Source organism: Cololabis saira, chromosome 3 (genome assembly GCF_033807715.1).
Source record: "Cololabis saira isolate AMF1-May2022 chromosome 3, fColSai1.1, whole genome shotgun sequence".
Classification (NCBI taxonomy): Eukaryota; Metazoa; Chordata; class Actinopteri; order Beloniformes; family Belonidae; genus Cololabis; species Cololabis saira.
The window spans coordinates 24,144,410-24,165,692 of NC_084589.1; the positions used below are offsets into that span (position 1 = coordinate 24,144,410).

Sequence of the window (21,283 nt, forward strand, 5' to 3'; positions counted from 1 at the left end):
CTCCACACGCCGCTCGACTCTCTCTGACATCCATTAACCTGCCGATTCAGGAATTAACCGTCTGTCGAGTGTCGAGCACATCGATTGCACGGCCTGTTGCCTGATCACGTGCTTTCGTCATGTTTTGTTTACAAATTTCTACAAAATCATAAGTTAAATTGGGATTATACATGTATTTGCTTATTACAACGGAATGTATTATTTATCCTGGCATTTTAAAGGAATGAATACTTTATTACAGACTCAAAAGGTTCCATATAAAATACATAAAAATACATAAAGATTACAGGTCACACATTAAAATACATGCAAACATCTGTTCCAATGTTTCCATAGTCCAGATGTGTACCTTGTATCACTCCGTTTGATGTTAGTGAGTGCAGTTATTAGACAATTTTCTGACTCATGGAGTCGACACATAAATTTAAACATAAAATTCCTCAGCAGAGCATGGAAGGTGGGGACATAACAATTAACAAATAAAGTGCTTGCACTTGTCCATCTTGGAAGTTTAAGGAGGATCCTGAACGCATCATTATATGCTACCTGCAACTTCTTTAGCTTGGCTTTGGTGGTATAATTACACCAAAGGTGAGCTGTGTAAAGAGGTGTACAATAGGCTCTGAATAAATTTTACTTTAACATCAGCCGTGTACATATGGAATCTACGGGCAGCATATTGGCCTGAGTATAGAGCTTACAGCACTGACGCTGGATGTCATCATCATCACATAGATCCTCATTTATGATGTGACCCAAATACCGTACTCTCTTAAGAACATCTAAGGGGCGGTCAGACAGTAGGAAAGGAAAGGAAACATGTTTGCTTATTCGTGTGTAGTGCCTTAACTTATATTCTTTGACATTTTTTAATTTTCAGTATCCCACGGAATATTTTTAGAAGCCACCCCACTTTTCGTTCTTTTTTTTTTTTAGGGCCGTACAACCTTTTTTTTATCACTTTATTAGGGCACATTATCACGAATAAACATCTCATTGGTTAGTTCACTGATTGCTGATTGTCATGGTGTCAGGCCGAGAAATGTAGGTCATCTCCATTGAAATACAGCTGCCTCAAGCTTCAGGTTGTCCTTCCTCCTGATGACTAACAGTAGGGTGTAACAGCCACACCTGGCTGTAGTAAAAATACAGCCAAGGTTGTGGCCATGGGGCTAGATAAAAGCTTTAAATCACTTATTTAGGCTGCAAACTTACATCTTGACCTCTGACTATCCGCTCAGTACAGCAATCTAAGTGTAAAGATTTATCAGCTTAGATAAATAACTCCCTTTAGAAAGTATATTAGATTCAATGATCACAAAGTTCACTTCGTCCAAATGCTTGTTATGAGTGCACCTTCCAATAAAAACCAACCCTATTCATAAAATGTGTTTACATTTGACACTTTTTTCATTTTACTATTCACAAAATGGGCACTTTTCCCTTAGTATTATATCAAATTCAGGACATGTAATAAATTTCCCAAGTGCTTCTTCAGCATCATGCTGCATTGAACTCCTATTACCAATGTTGCACACCTCTTAGTCTTTGCAGTCTTAATCAGAGTTGCAACATCATTCTTATTTCTTGCAACCTACCAAGAAATAAGGAACTATTACAAATAACTGTCTGAAATTCATCAGTCTCTGTCTTTAGCTTATCAGTAAGCAGTTGCACCCCAGCATGCAAAATGTAAGGTTTCATTCTGAGTTTGCAGGAATTGCACAATTGAAAAAAGCTGCACATAGGGCGTTTTAACCAGTGGTGTAGTCTAATTTATTCTAGTGGGTATACTCTGATTTTTCACCTCCCAGCCCCGTACACACCCGTCCTGGTACGACATCTGTCCCGAAACACCACTTCAGGAGCAACAGCCGCTCCAAAACGACCCCACACAAGCATCACCACGCTCATTAATGCATACAGAATGTATCCACACATAACTGAGATCATTCTGAAAGACTGGTTATGTATTATCTAAATGTAAATGTATTGTAAGCAACACAAGACTTATAACAGTCATTAACAGCTGGATTTTAATGAACCATCGAACAGCCAGTGACAAGACAAGGCAAATTAGTTTCAAATAGAGGAATATTAATAGCCTAATAAACAAAAATATGTTTACAATGAAGTTTAAGCAGTCAAGTGCTAAATTAGTGCAAATCACAAAAATAAACTTCTCTGAATGTTGAAAGACACTTAAGTAAATTGATTTTCAACCAGCTTTGTATCATTAGAGAATCAGTAGTATCCTATATCAGATTCAGAATCTTGTAAACAGTCACACACAAATTACATCCCTGGACTAGTTAAAACTTTCAACTATGAGAAATGTTTATTTTTTATTTTATTTTAAGTTAGATTTATTTTCTCTTGTCAGTGGATAGGCTGGCATGGCTTTGTTTATTGTGCGTGTGTCTTTAAGAATATCAGCCTACCTGTGAGCGTTATCTATTGTCAACTCCTGACAGATCTATTTTTTTTTTATCTTGTTGGTCGTCGGGTCCTGCTCACACAACACGCAGGACTTTTCCACTCCTGCTCGCTGACTCAAACACGCGTCGTGGAGCGGGTGGCATCTCTTCCGTGGGAACGCTCTCCAATAGGAGCCATCCAGCGACGAGCTCGCTCGAAATGCGGACATGGGTGTTCCTCTGGCCATGTATTTACACGCATTGTGGTTCCGGCGTTTACAGTTTGGGCATTGATCTCGCCGTGGACGCATTTTTTTCTGCCCGTCACTCTGATAACTTCACAGGCGTCTGAGACTGAAAACACTTTTTTTTTTTTTCCTTTTGGACGCGTGCCCTGTGGATTTGCACGGGGATGGTTCGCAGGAGCGCGCCGCGTCCCCCTGCGTTTAGGAGACAACTTCACACTCACAGCGCCGCTTTTGGGGCTTTGCAAAAGAAATAAAGGGAGATAATGAGCAGCCACCCCGGAGGCGGCGGAATGGCATCGAAAGAAAGGCTGTATGAGCTGTGGATGTTGTACTACACAAAGGTGAGCGCAAGTGCGGAAGAGAAGAGCTGATGGGGACACCTGTTGTCGCCACCGCGTCCTCTGCATAAACTTTACAGCTCGGGTCGATAAACGCATGGTGATTATCTGCGCTCTATCAATCATTTATGCCCCTGTCGTGGATCGTATGGTATTGATAGCAGGAAGTCGCTGCTCATACAGTGTGTTTGTTTACTTTTAATGGGTTGCAAACAAGAGGACATTGTCTCGTATTATTATTATCTGTTTTTCTGATCATTTTCTTTTTTGAAAGCACAATGCATAGGTATTTCAAACATTTTCTTCCTCTTTTAGACGTTGTACCTGCGATGCAGGTGTTTCTGAGTCTACTTCCTCTTCCTGTTCTTACCTGTTTCTCTTCCTCACTTCACGTTCTGCCAAAAACCATAACGGTACAAATATGTTATAGTTCCTGAATAACTATGCTGTGCAGGTTGTCATTTAGTACTGTAGGAACACAGGCTGAATGTGCTTTCTTTACCGGTAGCTTAAAACCTGCCATTATTTTTGCTCACACTTTGAACAAGACTTCCCCTCTGGCGTTTTGTGAGGCGGTTTGATCCCAAATGTTGCCCCCTGTGGGTGTTACTGCAGCTCAGCTCTCTGGGTGTTTATTCAAATGTAATATGTTATGAATGAAAGGACATGGAATGAATGCTGCACTTGCTTTCACATCGTGTTTGCTCTTGAAGAAAAAAAAGAAGAACATTTGGCATTGGGTTAGTTATTATTATTTAATGTCCCTGCAATCTGCCTCCATGCCTGAGGACAGACTTCTTTCCAAGTTTGATTGTGCATAGGATTCCTCTCCTTTCATCACAGCAGATCCGTCTTAAGTTTAAATACAATGGACTTGCATTTTTTTCCCATTAATGTTGAATATAGTAGAGTAATTTTTCATTTAAGGAAAACCATTGATTTTTTTAAAAGAGGGAATGAGTCAAAAGGAGGGCAAAACTGCAGAATTCCCTAAATACATCAACAATAGATGTTCAAATTGTTCAGCCTATTGCAGCGTTCATTATCAAAGTTGTCATTGTGGTCGCTTTTGGCAGATCCCAGAGGAAGTATGTTTCTAATCATCCACCCTCTTACTTCTCCCGTGGGTAAGTGCTGCATGTACAACTGTGGATCTATTGAACCTTTCTGGTTGTGCAGCAAATTTTGTTGGCAGAAAGACTGGTTGGGGTAAATGTGTTAATGTGTGAGATCTGTAGGAAGGAGCTACCCTGAATCTGTCTGTGACAGTTGTCTAGCATCTCTATGTGACACCACTTCCTTAATAAACTGCCTCTTGGCTCTCGCTTGCATCTTTCCAGCTGCCGTCGCAACTAAAAGAGCTAAGCTTATAATAGTCTCCTTTTTGGATATGAGTGAAGCACACCCATTTCAAAGCTGTCTCAGGGGATGACTTTTCTCAATCTTCAGTCTACAATGATCGACCACAGAAGAAAAGAATTTATCTGAGCCCAAATGTCAACACTTTATGCAGCTCAGGAGAGAACAACAGGCTGCAGAAAAGACATTAGAACCAATCCCCTGCCTCTCCTTTAAACACCTCCATGCCATTGTGTTTAATGTTTTTGTTATCTGCCTGTTAGTCGAGTTGGCACAGACAGTCATTTTTCAGCTGGACACATCCCATCTCTGACTCACAGACTTTGTTCAGTAGCTCATCACACACCAGGGAAAACTTCGACTACTGCAAATCAGTCAATCTGGAAAACAAACCTCAGATTAAGTTTTTTCTTTTTTTTTTTTCAGATGGAAGCAAGCCCTTTAATCCATCTAACTGTTTTCTCAGTACAACTATTTGATCACTCAAAAGGTCCTGCACTGTATGGAAATAAGAGACTTGTAAAAATATATATTAACAATACACCCTTGATGAGTTTTGACAATTAATTGCACAAATCTTAGGTACATGCCGCCCCTCAGTCATCATTCTGTAGTTGCAATAAGAAGTACGGCTTGTCCAGACTTGTCATTGATAAAGGAGCTCTGCTTCCTCCGATTGTGCAAGAAATCACACACCCTGCACAAAGCTTTCTCCATCTAGGGACTTCAGTGAAATGTTTTAACCACACTGTGAAATGGCAGCATACATAGAGAGAACATTTCAGCATAGACAGCCCCTCGGTTATAAATGTACTGATATTTTCAGGTTAACAGGTTAATCCTCTGGGGATACATTTCTGTCATTAGACATTTGTTTATCCATTCACATACTGCTAATCAGCAAACGCTTCTAGAGGCAACTATAGTTGCATTGTTTACCCACTAAATGGTTTGCAGTTATTTTCTGGATTTTGCAGTTGGGTGCTACACCAAGCCATGCTGACATGCTGGAGACCCCCATATTACCAAAGACAGTCCATACCTTCCACTCCTTAATGTTCAAACCAGCCTTACGGCACTATTTCAGAGCTCTCTACCTTATTTCAGGGAATGTTTTTCTGGCTATCATAAGAGGCTCATCCCTGACGAGTAAAGGTCTGATCTAATCACTGACAGAACTTGTCAGATCGTGCGTTGAGAAATGCTGAAAGGCAGCGCTTTTTGACATGTTTTTTCTTCTTCCCAGGTCACACTACAACAACATAGTTTATAAGTTAAGTTGGTAGATCTTTTATTACAGTGCTTTAAGCGGCTGTTAAGTTGACTCAGGCTTCAGTTCTGGTGCTACTGTGGACTTTTATTCAGTTCCTCTATTGCATCAGGCAGTCATTTGATACTAAATATTCCCAGGCAGTCATTTGATACTAAATATTCTCAAACAGGACATCTTTGAGGTTGAAGTTGTTTTAGATGTTGAAAATTTGCTTTTTTGATAGTCCTCATAAGAGCTCGGCAATCCTCGCCGATTATTCAAACTAAAAGCACAATGACCACCGTTTACTGCCAGAAACAAAATAATGTACATTTAAATAAACAGATGAATCCTTTAAGAAGTTCCAACAGAAATATGTTATTGATGAATAAAATATAAATAGTCTCTGATTATTTCTTCTTAAATCATCCAATTAACTCTAGCTGTTGATGGTTGCTTGTAAAAGCAGATCATTCAAGTTTAATTTGCTTATTTAAAAAAAACTATAACATGATAACAATTTGGAACATAACAAAACGAAACTTTCCATTTGACATAATTATGTATGGAAATGAAGAACAAGGATCAATGCGGATACAAAAGATAGCAGGGTTACAGAGAGGTGGTGTATAATTGGGCTGTGATCTTTGCTTGAGAAAGTAATTACAGCGTTTAGTGGTAGCGCTGGACCACAGTGACAACCCCACTCCCACCATCGCCACAGCTGTGAAACCAACCCCTCTGATTTTTTTTTTGTGATTAAAAAGAAACAACAAAAAAAACAGAGCTTTTGTTGCTGCAAAGTCAGACCCCTAATTCTGTATTTGTCTCAGTTCCTCATGCCATGATACGTATGAATATACTGTACTCGGATATAAAACAACAGCCGTCCCTGAAGTTCATGATGAGAGTTCCGTGATCGAATCCCCTCGTGTGGCTCGACTGCCCCTGTTTACCAACAAAGCAGCCAACCAGGAAAATCAAAGTGCTCTTTGCTCTCACTTGTGCAGGAAGCTGGAGCGAAGCTGAATGCCAAGCAGCACGGAGAAGCACAGCTGCTTGGCAGCGTGCAGAGAAAACAGAAATAAATGAAATGGTTCGTGTGGGCTAGTTCCTCACAGCTGTTTCTGACCCACGTTTCAATGGCACTTTTAATGAAGTGAATCATATATAAGTACAATGATCATATGCCTTTAGCTGCACATGGTGGTGAGGGGAATAGGTGGTGTCTTGTTTTACTTCTCATTAGAAAATCAATCTCACTTCCTAGCTGTGATATTTTTTTTTTTTATCACATGATAAATTATTTCTGATTTCACATTCAGCAAGCTACAATATACTTTACACAGTATTTCCAACCATCTTTCATCCACATTAAACATTTTCCGTTCACATAGAACTACAAAGTAAGGCCTGCTGGATGTGTGCATTAAGCCGTCAGAGAAAAAGCTAAGTTTTTCCACCTGAATCATGAATTACATTAAATCGTTCAGATGCCTTTTACATCATCAATTGGAAATCAGTAAAACTCAATCATAAGAGTCACTGTAAGAAAAATAACAATGCATTCTTGAAAGTATATTTCAGTGTCCTTGCTATTTTCCTCCTGAGGTCCCATATACTAAGTTATCCAGATGTTGGAGCAGCAAAACAATAGATTGTTGGCTGCTTCCTGTTTTTTCAGAGTATACTGAAAGAATTGCTGTCAATTTAAAAAGCTATCCAAGTGTAAACATAAATGTGCATCCTCATATTTTGCATTTAAAACCAACTTTTGAAATGCAGCTGGCTAACAAAAGAAGTTATTTAGGAAAAATGCAGCATAAAGCAGTATTTTCTGTTTGAGAAGCTGTGACATCACGAGTCGGAGAATTGATCCCCCCCACCCCCCCCCCCCCCCCGGTTTAATTTAATTGCACGGAGTGATAATAAAAATGATCAAACATACATTTTTGTGAATATCATTAAATTGGTTTATGGAATTGCAGTAACTTATTGCTGCTCGCTGCAGTATCCCCCCCTCCTCTTTTTTAATTTGTAAAATGTAATGAAAAAATAAAGTGCAAAGATGGCAAACTTTGTCATCCTTAGAAAGTAAGATATTGGGGGGAAATGTAGGATTCCACAGATTCCTCCGTTTTTCCTCCTGTTTATACTTTAATCCACTGTAGTACATGCACTTTCAATTAAAACAGGCAATAGTAAGATGATGTATGTTTAAGGTGATATTAAGTTTTTTATATCAGCCTTTCTTACCGATACCGCTGACGATTTTAAGGCAGAAATGTGGACTTTTATGCAACAGGTTTGTGTCTTGTAATGAGCCCGGCCTAGGAGCATCCAAGGAGAATAAAGCCCACATATCCTGCTTTTCCCTTCCTTTTACAGTCTACATGCTGAATGCTTTCATACAGACTCTGTGTTATTCAACGATGTGATAGTTATTTTACAGTAACTTACATATTTTGCATGTAAAGCCTACAGTCTGTTAACGAGTCTCCTGAAGCTTTCTCCAGTTAGAAATACTGTGTGAAAGAACCCGCAGCCTTAGCTGGATCGAGAATGTAGTTTAAACATGTTTTTACCAAGTTATATTTAGAAAACATTAAAAAAAAGACTTAGTTCTTTATTGTTTCTGTGGGAATTCTTTTATAGAGGCCTGCCTCCTTTCTGCTCTCAACGAGCCGTGCAGCCAAAAGAGGAAGAGGTTTGACGAAGAGGCTGAAGGAAATGAGCTTTACTTAATGTGACATGTAATTTCCTGGTTGCTCACTTGACTCTGAGAGACAGAAGGCAATTGAGTCAGACGCTGGTGCTAGTCAGGAGTGATGCGAGGCTGCTGAGCTGCGGACTGTGGTTGACACTGAGACTGGGTTCGCAGGAACCCGGCACCCTGCACAGACTCATACAATGAGAGATGGACTGGAACATAAGCCAATGCCAGTTGGTAAGATGCATTTGACAGTAACACAGCGTGGTGCACAAAGAGTTTTATTGGACTTACTCTATTAGAGTTTCTGTCGGAGGGGAAGTTGTGACTGTTGGGTATGCATCAGACATGCGAGGAGCTCTGAGACATACATGCATATGAAAGCATAGTGCACAAAGCCTCACCAGCAGCAGTAAACAGTGGTCATGTATGACTTGTCTGCTTGCTGCTGCAGGGGAAGTACCTGATGAATTGTCATACCATGTGTTTTGTTCCATGTGTTATTTCTGAGCGGTGAGTAAGTCACTCTGAAACAACTCATGTCTTCCTCCTAAATATGAGAAGCTTCTCTGTCATAGATCAGCAGTGGTGACTGCCATGCTCAGCTCATTAAAATGTTCAGGTTTCTCCATGACAGGACACTAGGGGACGTTTTCTGCATGTTGTCTTTGGTGATTTCACTTTAGAAAGATCAAATGGTTGCCTGAACCATCAGAACTCATAAATGATCATTTAGCACTATATCTGTGTAAAAGTAGGTTTTGAAAATGAAAGTTGGATGTCGACCCGTTAGCCTTGTGCCATTTGTTGTGATATTTTGTCTGATGTAAGATCAAGAGACTGATGTATGGAGGGAAGTGTGGCAGGATATGTTGCACTGCAGAAGCCGATTGAAGCTGTGATAACAGTCGTTGTGTATAAACATCCTCAACTCACATGACATTATAAGGAGCCAGTGATGTTGGAGTCACTAGTTCAAGACAATGACACGTCCATGCTAAAGACAGGTCTCTCTGTGTTTGGTAATGTACACTGAGTTGTGAGTGGTTTGCACTTAAAAGACATGAATGCCTTGATTTTGTTTCAATTTCTTAAAAAAGGGAAAGAATTACATCATGTGCTCTTCTCCACGGGTTGCATCTCTTTGCAACATCCTGTTACAAAAACAGGTCAAAAGATTTAGTCACTACCATGTTTTCAGCCACACTTTGTCGCACCTCAGCACCTAATCTTTTATGTAGTTGCAAAACCTAAACATGATCTACATATTGTGTTGATTATGAGTACAGAGCTTGAGCTTGGAGGTGTGTGAACTACTCCGCTGTCTCACATGTTTGTTGGTTTTCTGATGTCCTGCAGAAAGACCTGGGATACCTGCAGCAGTGGCTGGAGGCATTTGTGACTTCCTTTGAGAGGCTCATTGATGTGCACTCGCTGGAGCCTCGGAGGTGAGTAGTAACACTCATCTTACGTTCACAAGCTACATGTTCACCGGCCAATATTCCCAGAGGCATATTCGCAGCACCTATCACAGCGTTGAGCGCCTGCTTTTTTGGGTCTGACTTTTCTCCCTCCACACATCTCTCCACATCCTTGTCTGTGTTCCTCCAGACTGGAGGAGGGGGGCTCTGAGGTGCCCTTGCTCCCCAGGGAGGTCCTGGTGTTCCTCAGCACACAGCTATGGCACAGCGCGCTCCACCTCTCCAGCGCCGCCGAGCACAACGGCAACACGCCACACCCACTGCTCCTCATCAAGTTCTTCATCATTGTTTGCAGGTGAGGTCATACAGCTCTGTGCATGTTTGCCCAGTCATTAGAGTAAACACATCATATGCTTTAATTCCTGTGCTAATTGCAGTTGAAATGTATCCCAGTGTTGTCATGGCAATGGGCAGCAAACTGATAAGCATAGGACTACATCCAGACACACGGTGATGCTGATAGGCTATGTAAATCTTTTGATTTAAGTGGGAGAAAAAAACTAAATCTATGCAATGCCTTGCCAATAGTTTAACCCTTGCAAGGCCCTAAGGCTCGGGTCAAAATGAGAGCAAAAGCCCTCAGCTCCTCAGAGGGCTAATCCTTAACGGCTTGCAAGGGTTAGGCCCTTTTAGTTAAATGAAAGTAGCATAATGACAGTAAAGAAAATTGTAACACAGTGATCTTTTTATTCATTATTCTCCAAACCAAATGCTCATTTTCAGTTTAAGCTTGCAGAATCTTTTAAATAAGTGCAAATAAAGACTAGAAAAATTGTGTCAAGCTTAAGAGCATCTCATTGGCACCCAACTCAGCTCCAAGATTTTTTCATCCATGGTATATGATGTCATTAAAGGTTTTTTAAGAATTAGGAGAAATCTCTTTACACTAGGCCAAAACCTGATGATAACTGGCTCTGAATCAGCTTCAGGCAGGTCCTCCTTTAAAAATGTCTGTTCTTAAAGTTTTAAAGCTTTTCTGTTTGCTTTAAAAGCTTATCTTTTGGAAGCAGAACAAATCAAACTTTCTCTCTTTCCCCCATTTGATTTTTGTTCCATTTTAAGCTAAATATATATTCATAACATCAAATCATAATATCCATCCCTTTTCTATCACGGCATCACGTCTGCTGGAGCTTATCCCAGTGCACCACGCAAATCACAACATTCTGTTTGGATTTAAATTTTATTCTGCATCGCAAATTAGTTTGAAACAGGAAGGTAAATGTCTCACCAAATGCTTTCATCAAACATGCAACCTGTACCAGTAACAAAAGAGCTATTGGTTATTGGGGAACCAGATATTTATTTCCCTTTAGGTATTTCAGGAAATGCAATGCAGATTTTGCAAAACTGCTGCAACTTAGAGTCAGGAAGTTTCTTCTTCTCTGTGCATTTACATTGTCCATGATGGCTGTATTCATTAAGGACCAATAAATGAATGACACCTTTATGTGTGTTTTGTTTTCTAGGAATATGGAGAACATTGACCCAGAAAAGACCCCTAGTTTTGTTTTTGAAACTATAAAACTTTTGAATTTCTGTTTGGACCAGGTAAGACACTATAAACAGACTACAAAGCTCAGTAATCTATCAAGAGCCTTGGCTGTCCATCACATTCATGTACAAGTAAAGAGACTGCTAAAGGCACACTGAACTGATCATTTGTATAGGTCTCGACATTCTCACCCTGACTTAACTGATCTAGTTCAGACTCAAAGAGAAGTGGGTGTGTAGTTGGCCTTTCTCGTAAATGTACAGGACTTTGTTGACTGTTGAAAAGATGTTCAAACAAATGCTTGTGCTGAGGATGAAAGAGAGATGACTGTGTTCCCACACCTTTCTTCATACAGATAAAGAAGGGACAGGGGGAGAAGTCATCCCTGCAGCTGGTTGTGCAGTATGGACTCGTGCTTTGTGAGAGTCTGTTTGACCCTTATCAGACATGGAGGAGACGCCTGGCAGGGTGAGTCGTGTTGCTTTACCCTCATAACTGTGTGGGTGGTGGAATTCAGTCACACAAAGACTAGAAGGCTTGATGCCTTGCCCAACCTTCTGCAGTGTGTAACACCTCATCCTCTGCCTTGATGTCAAAACATCATTAGTACCGTAGTATCTGGTAGCCACACACTTGACAAGCCCTGATGGGAGTGTATGACTCAAGGCTTTGTGTGTTGCAGGGAGGAGGTCAGCTTGCTGGAGAGGAACAAATATAAGTTCTCACCGCTAGCCTTGCCAGAAGAGCTTCCTGCTCTGTTCCACGGTGAGAAACTCCTTCAGCTGCTACCGCTCTGACCTCTGTCAACCCAACCGCTCCTATCTCTGTGTTTCCATATGAAAAATGTATGTCTTCTGCACAAAAATAAATAGCCAGTCCAGTCTGTCAGTGTGTTAATTTCTCGTTTAAGAACTCAATTATCCAGCATCTAGTTATCAGGTATCAGACGCCAGGCCAAGGATTTCAAATTTTAGGATCAGTTATACGATTTGATCATTGAGTGCTAATCTGTGAACCAAGTGGGAAATCTAATTTTGGGAAAGTTTGGATGTTGCCAGATTCTTTGTGGATTATGCTGTAATAGCAAGTTTAATAGGAAATGTTAGAGGCCAGTTGTGTAACACATAAGTAGTTAATAAGACTTGTTTTTTGCTGAGGAGGCAGTGCAGACACGTTACTGAGGTTCTGGATTTTTAGCAGTCTGAGCAGCAAACTGCAGGTTCCTAGCTCTTTTGTGTTTCTTTTTCTCCTTCATTTCTTATCTTTTTTCTGGTTCTTTTCCTTTTGTTTTCCTTCTTCTCCTAAGCAAGAACTACCGTTTTTCTACACCTGGAGAAAAATGTTCAAAATATTCGATCACTAAGACCAAACCCTCAGACCCGCCTCCTGTAATTCACCTCCAACGTTGCTCTATTGGTAGTTTGGTATATTTCTGGAAAATACATTTTAGGCATTTAACACAAACCGCTTGTGTATAACTTTGTATTATTGTATTATTGAAAATAATGCAATTAGGCTGAATTGAAACTTGTGACAGGTTTGGATATTTCCATCCAGCATATTTACTAAAATGGTGATGTTTTTAATGCTATGGGCTGTCACCAACACAAACAACGATATATCTGTAATTGGGTGAATTGACTTGCCTGAAATTTGGTTTATACAACCTGCGTTCTTTGCATCAAAACAAAATTTGTAAACTTCACTTTGCAAATGACTTGTATATCTATTTGAGAGCTGAACATTTTGTAGTACATCCCCAGATTTGTGAAGCATACACTAACAAAGTCAACAATTTGTGCTTTATTTGAATTGCGTTAAAACAACGCTGTGTGTTTTGTCTTTCGTACCATTGTCTTGGACTGATACAGACAGTCTCCAGGAAAGTGAGCTGATCCCAGAGCTCCTTACAATCAGACTGGTTCATCTCCAGGGGGCCGTCATCAGCGGAGGGAAGGTCTGCTACCAAATCTGTCTGGTTCAGTTGTAACTCTTAACAAGTGCACATTTAAATGGTTTATAATTGAGAGTTACTTTGAGCTTATGTCTGTTTTTTTTTTCCAGAAAAATGCTCTACTGTCCATCAGCCCTCACTCTGTTATGGACCTGTTCTCTGTTCTGCGGGGCTGGTGCTGCAGCTACTCCCCTGAACCCAAGAGCACCAAACTCCCACGGCTGACTCTGCAGTGCCTGACAGCAACCATCCATCTTCTACACTGTAGCAGCCCTGCAGAGCGGCAGGTGGAGATCAGGACGATACTAGAGAGCTACTTCCAGCTCCTCAACTGGAATCGTCCGCTCAGCAGTGAACAGGAAAAAAGAGAAAGCTGGGAAGACAATCTGATCTCGCTCCAGCGTCAAATGTTAAGTAAGAGCACGTCCACCGCAGCAGGACTAAAGTCAAGCTTAATATCAAACTTTATATTCATACAGTCATGTGAAAAAAACAAAGTCGAGATAAATATGATCTCGTCTGAGGTTTCGGAAACCTTAAAAGTGGAAAGAGAACTGAAAGAGGGTGTGCTTTCTTTTTCACATGAACGTTTGTCTCTGAATCAAAACAAAAAAAAATCAATCGTGTCCCGTAAATACGGTGAGTCAACTTCCCACTTGTCAATTTTAGCTGCTGTCCCTGAGATCCTGCAGTGCTCTGACAGACCGGCCCTGCAGGCCGTCTTCCTCAACAACAACTGCTTTGAGCACATCCTCAGACTCATTCAGAACAGCAAGGTCAGACCCCTCTCTATCAAAAACACATCAGTCATCTCTCCTAATCTGTCAACCAGCCCGTCTATGTCTGTCTTACACCTATTTTATTTATGTCGAAGCCGTTTCCTCTTTCCGTGATGTCACATCTGCTATCACAATGATTTCTCCTTCTCAAATTTGACAAACATAAAAATGTTTCAAGCTCATGGTTCGCCACGTGGCTTAAACAAGGCTGTAGAGAAAGACCTGCATCAAACCTGTCTGTTGCCAATCTCGGATGACTTTTGTCTAATTTTCTGTCCTTGTTGTGCCATGTGTGTGTGTGTGTGTGTGCGCCTGCGAATGTGTGTGTGTCCTGAAGCTCTTTCAGAGCAACAGGCGTAGGCCAGAGCATGAGGTTGTGTGTGACCTCACTACGCATTTACTCACAGATGTCGAAGTGGACCAGGTACCCCTCCCACCCACTCCCCACTCCCCACTCAGTGTTGATAGTGGTCTGTCAGCAGGAAACTCAACCCTCCATCCACTTGTTAAGCGCTCTGAGCTATTTAAACAGGAAGGTTTAACAGGAAGTCTGACTTACCCTCAGTTTTAGATACAGCAGGTAAAATACCATAATAACTGCCATCAGGTCTTCTCATTTTTTATCAGCCGTATCTGCACATCTGCAAGACCCACTCACTGCTTTAGGTACTCCTATTTGGGAGAACTGCTAGTTTCATTTAAATGTGTTTACTTGCATCAGAGCGATCACAGGCTGAATTCCCTGTTGACAGCACTGGATAAGAAGGGTGTGCTGTGTTTATCACTGTGCATGAAACGGTTGCTTTTCAACGCATGTCTTTCCCTTTTTTCTTCCTACTATTTTTGCTGCTCTTCATGTGACTGGTGCTGCTTGTGTAAATGACCTGGTTCATGTCTTGGACTAATTTCCAGCAATAGCTGGGGATTGCCTCAAATCTGTTTTTTTTCTTTTGTTTTTTTTTATGGCTTTGGTTTTTGCATGCTGGGATGTAGCAATAATTAACAAAGAGGTGTTTGTTTGGTGACTGGTACAGCAGTCCCTCTTACTTTGACCCAGTCTGCTGCAGTAATTGTGGTGCACTTCTGCCTGCACTTTACAGATAACCACTGCAGTATTTTATTTCATTTTGATCCTTTTTCTTGTCAACTCATGTTGATAAACACCCAGTAGCATAGTTCCACTTTTAACTGTGCCCCTTTTTTCCATGTAGGTGTGGGAGAAAGGATCAGACAGTATTACTGTTCACGCCTTGGGGGTCCTCACATCCATAATGAGTAACTCCCCTTCTGCAAAAGTAAGACCTTTCTTGACTTTACCATGGTTTAATAGTGCATCTTTCATACTTTTAGAACATATTACAAAAAAAGAAACAAACAATTACAACCTCGACAATGGCAGCTAGAATGAGTTGGCGGCGGGGAAAGTTGGTTTCCGTTCCTGGTGGAAAGCTCATTGCATTTCCTTCCAATAATAGAAATGTGCCAGCTAGCTATACCCTGTAGAGTCGCTTTCTCCAACCTATTTCTGTCTCATTTCCTCTCAGGAGGTTTTCAAGGAGAGGATTGGTTACTCCCAATTGTTTGATGTGCTGAAGAGTCAAGGTCAACCCACCAAAAGGTTGCTGCAGGAGCTGATGAACATGGTGAAACCTACATTTCCTTCTCCTCATTACCCTCTTTTTTGCAAAGACTGTAGAAGTCAAGTTTCCAGTTTGAATAGTGTTGGTGCTAATTAACCTTCACCGTTTCACCCTGTCTGAATCCTCTTACCTTCTGTCTTCTCTCCAGGCAGTGGAGGGGGAGCACGCCCATGCTCATCACCTGGGCATTAGCAACGACCAGCCTTTGCTGCTGCTGCTGCAGTGGCTGCCTGACCTGTCCTGTCAGCGGGACCTGCAGCTGCTGGTGGCCCAGTGGCTGGCCGCTGTGTGTGGGGGTTCCCTGTCCTGTCGCACTGTGGCTGTTGAGGCAGGCATGGTTGGGGCTTTGCTGCAGGTGCTGTCACATCCCCAGAGTCTGGACAGGCAGTGTGCAGACGCCCTGCTGGGCCTCCTACAGGACTTAGGCTCCTGCTGTCTGAAACCAGAAGAGCTGAAGAACATCTTAAGACTCCTCAGGGTGGATCAGGACAACGGTGCAGAGTCAGGAAGGCTGCACCCCTACTGCACACGGATCATACGCGTGCTCTCAGCCATGGCAGCCAGAGAAGGCAAAGACAGTGCTTTGCAATATTTTGATCTAACGCCGCCGATGGCAGGTATTATGGTGCCACCGGTCCAGCGCTGGCCAGGCAGCGGGTTTGCCTTTCATGCTTGGCTCTGCCTCAATATGGACTTCCCATCTTGTCACTCGGATTTCTCTAACAACCGTAAAACTCCATTCAATTCTGGCACGGGGGCTCACCACGACATCGGAAAAGGACCTCGGAGGAAGCAGCTCTACAGGTAAAAGGGCTTTGCAAGGCATAGCTTTGTCATATTGATGGCTGAATAGCATGGTTTAAGACAAAGATTCTCTTTCTTCTGTAAAGTTTTTTCACAGCAAGTGGAACTGGGATGGAGGCTTTCTTCACTATGGAAGGCGTGCTGGTGGTGGCTGTTTGCACTAAGAAAGACTACATGGCTGTCGCTTTGCCAGAATACCCACTCGCTGACTCAAGCTGGGTGAGTGTGATTACAGTTATAATGACTTCTGGTCATTTAACTTAAATGAAAATAAATGTGATTCAGGATTAAATCAGTCTTTGGTCTTTATTTTCATGTTGTAAAACTCAAACTTGGACTATATATATATATATATATATATATATATATATATATATATATATATATATATACACAGGACTGTCTCAGAAAATTATAATATTGTGATAAAGTTCTTTATTTTCTGTAATGCAATTAAAAAAACAGAAATTTTACATTACAAATCAACTGATATATTGCAAGCCTTTTATTATTTTAATATTGCTGATTATGGCTTACAGTTTAAGATTAAGATTCCCAGAATATTAAATTTTTTTGAGATAGGAAATTTGAGTTTTCTTAAGCTGTAAATCATGATCAGCAATATTAAAATAATAAGATGCTTGCAATATTTCAGTTGATTTGTAATGAATCCAGAATGTATGACGTTTTTGTAATTGCATTACAGAAAATCACAATATTCTAATTTTCTGAGACAGTCCTATATATATATATATATATATATATATATACACATACACACAAATTGTTTTTAATACAGTTCAAATGTATATGGTTTTTGATGTTTTCCTTATCACAGCATTCAGTTGCTATAGTTCACATCCCAGGCCGTCGCCCATTTGGTCAGAATTTGGTCACGGTCTACATCGATGGAGAGCAGCGGAAAACAGCTCAGCTGCGTTTTCCCTCTTTCAGCGAGGTAGTTACAACCAGAATCAAATATTTGCTGCTGATGTCCACATACTGTTACTGACTGGTTCTTGGCTGTCAGTTTAACATCATCTTTCTCTTCTCCCTCTCCCCTCACCTGTTCGTGAAGCCCTATACCTCCTGCTGTATCGGCTCTGCGGGGCACCGGACCACTACCACCACCACCTCCCCAAACCTTCTCATGTCTTTCACATCCTGCCCATCACCTGAATTTGCCTTCCCAACTCACGCTCCTTCCCTCATCCGTTCCCAGTCCTTCCCAGCCTCCTTTGCAGCAGGACGCTGGGGGTCTTTGGGAGACTCCCCTGTGCACACCATTCCAGCGGGACTGCAGGACACAGAGTGGGGGTCACCTACATCACTGGACGGGCTCCTGGGCACCGCCTTCATCTGCCATGAGGCTATGCAGCACATGCAGGCGCGAGCTCTATATGCCGCAGGTTGGTTAAAATCACAATGTCCCAGTCAGTTCAATTTTAACCTTAAAACACTGAAAACAGGAGTATTATACTTTTGCATGTACAACAAGTAATGTTTGCATAGTTCATGACCTCCACTGCTCTTATTCTCTCCATCACAGGCCCTAATCACGTTTCCTTATTCAAAGCGGATGGAGAGTTATCTGATCTCAATGGCAAGCTTCTACTATACTACACTCCACAGGTGACTCACTGAAAGTAGAACACTCACATTTCTTTAAATCACATTGCCACAATCAGCTATTCTTGTTTACATATGTGTGCTTTTTTCCTCCCTTTTCATTCCAGGCATTTAAGAGTCAGATATGTCTGGACTTGGCTCCTAATCACCAATATGATGGCAGACTTACTGGACATAGAGTGGTGAACTGGGACATCAGGGTTAGAAATGAAAACATTTTAATTATGATCTTTTACTGAAATTTCACACTGTGACTGCTGTCTGGTGCTTTAACACTGCATGAACTAATACATGACTCAATAGCTTGTAGAATTGCCTTTAAGCAGGAATAATGTGACGTAATAGTTTTCTACATTATGTTATCTATCTCGTCATTGTAGTGAAGTTTGACCTTCATCTTGACAGTGTTGCTTCAGCTCATTGAGGTTTGCAGGCTTTCATTAATGCCTTGGATTTCAATGGTGTTGAGGTCAGAACATTCACTGGGTCAGTGGCTTTTAAAGCTTTTCTATTATGGATTTCCTGGTAGACAGATGGTCTCACATTTGATTCATTAATACTTGATACAGAGAATTATATACAGAGAGTCAATTCAATGATAGCAAGCTAACTCAGTGACTGCTCGGTGAGTGCTCAGATCCTGTGGCTACAAAAAAAAAGAAGAAAACCCAACCTAAATCCTCACTCTTCTACCATCGCGCCTGACAGTTGACATGAGCTGTTTGTGCTGATCAAATGTTTGGTTTTCACCAAATTAGGTGCTATTGATTGCAGCCAAACAGTTCTACTATGGTCTTGTCTGACCAAAATGACATTTTCCAGAAGTTCTGTGGTTTGTTCAGATGCAACTTTATTTTCAACTTGAGACTAATCTTGGAAGCACTCCAAAGTGTTGGGAAATAGCCTTTTATTTCTTCCAAGACTGACAGGCAGCAAAAGCTGCTTCTCAAACATCACTGCTGATGTCTTTCCTCTTTGGCATTGTGTTAACACACGCACACCTGCATCCAAACTGACGAAACTTCTGCTTTTATAGAAATTATATAAGAATCAGGAAGGATGCCTATATATTCTTTTTACTCTACTTTCTTCTTTTTAGTGGCTTTTCTTCCAGCAGGTCTCTTTTGTTAATTACATATCTGCTTTTTTTTTCTTTTTTTTTTTAAAGACATTACAACAGGGCTGCTGTGAGTTATTTCTGGTCTTGTCCTTGCAGGATGTTGTAAATGTGATTGGTGGTATTGGGGTTTTGGTGCCGCTGCTTCAGCAAGTGTGTGAGGCTGAGCAGGTTTCTAATGGCGGTCAGGACACCTCAGACTTGCTGGGACCGGAGCTCACTTCCTCCAGAGGCCCTGCTGCTATGCTGCTGCCTCTCAACAAATCTGCTGGTTAGTTCTCTCTAGTTATCTCTCTGCACTTTATTCATTATGATTTTTTTTTTTTAGATGACATGAAGTACACTTTGTCAATGTCTAGATAATTGAATTTATACCCATAAAAATAGCTCTGTGATCACAGTGAGTAGTAATAGGTGCATGTTTCTAACCAGAATTGTTTTGTTTAAAATTAAAATTTTCAATTCTGTGGGCAGGAAATGCCACTCCCTGTTTTGTTTTGGGGTAGTAAGTAGTAATCTAAAAGTTTTAGATTATGAAACAAACATATCTGTATTTCTTAATACATTAGATATACAGTACAGACCAAAAGTTTGGACACACCTTCTCATTCAAACAAATGGGGAAGTGTGTCCAAACTTTTGGTCTGTACTGTACAATCACCAGTCACTTTATCAGGTATACCTCATATACATAACAAAGTGGCATGTTAGTGTGTGAAACCTTTAAATATCATAAATGCAACTTCTTTTCTTTGGTTCATTTAGTGTCATGTGTTTAACTAAATGTGTTTGACTAAAAATTACTTTAGGGCAATTTAACTTGTAATTAAGCTAGAATCCCTTCACGCTGCATGATGCAACTTCACACAGGGACTGGTTCACAAGCAGCCGAAGCTGATTAATGTCAGACACGAGCAGGTCGTAGTAGCATTTTCAGAAATGATGGAGTAAACAAAATGACTTAAATGGACAACCAAACAACCGTAACAAATAATCTGACATATGACTCATCCTGAGATATGATAACGTCTACAAAATGCTTTGTAATGCACAAATATAACCGACTGTGGGTAACACAGGAAATCTTAAACCTTGTTTTGCGCTGCTACTTATTTTTTTCTTTTCCTCAGAGGGCCGACTAGAGAGAAACAGTATTGCTGCTTTCCTGCTGATGGTGAAAAACATGATTCGTCATCATCCTGTCAATCAGGAGAGTCTGTTGCAATGTCAGGGGCCAAGCGTCATGGGTGCCATGCTGAGCAAGGTAGGTGTTCCACACAGCGGCATGTTTTCAAAACTGACGAACACAAGAGTGGAATAACGCCTGACAGTGTGACCTTTTCCACCGCATTGCTGTGGCACAGTTGTGGAGTAATGAATGGCTCTGGTGTGGGTGAAACGGCAGCTATCTGTCAGAATCAAGTGCTTGTGTGGGAATAATGTATGCATGGTTTAACTTTGAATGAAAGCAAATGATGTCAGCCAAAAAGGAAAAAAAAAAACAGTTACATTTAGCAGAATTATATTAACATCAAAATACAATGTGAAAAACTGCAGGCCTGCAGCAGGTCAGCGGCATCGAACAGTCGAGTGTTGCGCTGGTGCAGCTCAGACATCAGGATGTGTTGAAACTGAAATATTAAGGTGGAGCATCCTGTAAGGGAACTTCTTTGTGTCCTAATAATCAGATGGGGTGTCTCTATTTGGCAATGAAAAAGACGTACACAATCACAGCCACACACTTGCGATGTACATGCACTCGACTGACTGGAGGTCAAAAACAGACACTCCTCCTCACACACACAAATCAAAATATGTAGAAACTTGCTATTGTTGAGAAAAACCACACCTTCATCTTGTGTCCACTCTAGGTCCCAGGCAGCATGATGGACATGAACGTGTTGATTGCGTGTCAGCTGCTGCTGGAGCAGGTTTTCAACGAGGGCCACAGCTTACTGCTGCAGCAGCTCTACCAGCACCTGCTGTTTAATTTCCGCATCTGGACTAAAAGCCACTTTGCTGTTTGTTTGGGTAAGGCGCGAGCATCCCCACGCGTCCCT

At 41.2% G+C, this 21,283-nt stretch overlaps 1 protein-coding gene across 7 annotated transcripts in view; it reads left to right on the forward strand.

The window, feature by feature from the left end:
• Nucleotides 1–2,537: 2,537 nt before the first annotated feature.
• nbeal2 (neurobeachin-like 2) overlaps nt 2,538–21,283 on the forward strand; it is a 39,975-nt gene continuing 21,229 nt past the window's right edge. For 3 of the 7 annotated variants that reach the window (XM_061716717.1, XM_061716716.1, XM_061716718.1), the window contains exons 1-21: nt 2,539–3,006; nt 9,684–9,772; nt 9,936–10,100; nt 11,275–11,356; nt 11,656–11,768; nt 11,983–12,065; nt 13,172–13,257; nt 13,365–13,668; nt 13,924–14,030; nt 14,371–14,457; nt 15,245–15,328; nt 15,578–15,676; nt 15,822–16,477; nt 16,564–16,696; nt 17,316–17,435; nt 17,556–17,886; nt 18,027–18,109; nt 18,214–18,306; nt 19,323–19,494; nt 20,354–20,487; nt 21,095–21,254. In XM_061716717.1, coding sequence (XP_061572701.1) covers nt 2,929–3,006; nt 9,684–9,772; nt 9,936–10,100; nt 11,275–11,356; nt 11,656–11,768; nt 11,983–12,065; nt 13,172–13,257; nt 13,365–13,668; nt 13,924–14,030; nt 14,371–14,457; nt 15,245–15,328; nt 15,578–15,676; nt 15,822–16,477; nt 16,564–16,696; nt 17,316–17,435; nt 17,556–17,886; nt 18,027–18,109; nt 18,214–18,306; nt 19,323–19,494; nt 20,354–20,487; nt 21,095–21,254 — 3,259 coding nt within the window. In that variant the 5' untranslated portion in view covers nt 2,539–2,928. Of the gene's footprint in view, nt 3,007–8,412; nt 8,562–9,683; nt 9,773–9,935; nt 10,101–11,274; nt 11,357–11,655; nt 11,769–11,982; nt 12,066–13,171; nt 13,258–13,364; nt 13,669–13,923; nt 14,031–14,370; nt 14,458–15,244; nt 15,329–15,577; nt 15,677–15,821; nt 16,478–16,563; nt 16,697–17,315; nt 17,436–17,555; nt 17,887–18,026; nt 18,110–18,213; nt 18,307–19,322; nt 19,495–20,353; nt 20,488–21,094; nt 21,255–21,283 lie in introns of those variants that run through there. The other 4 variants (XM_061716722.1, XM_061716725.1, XM_061716715.1 and 1 more) reach the window with 3 other exon arrangements.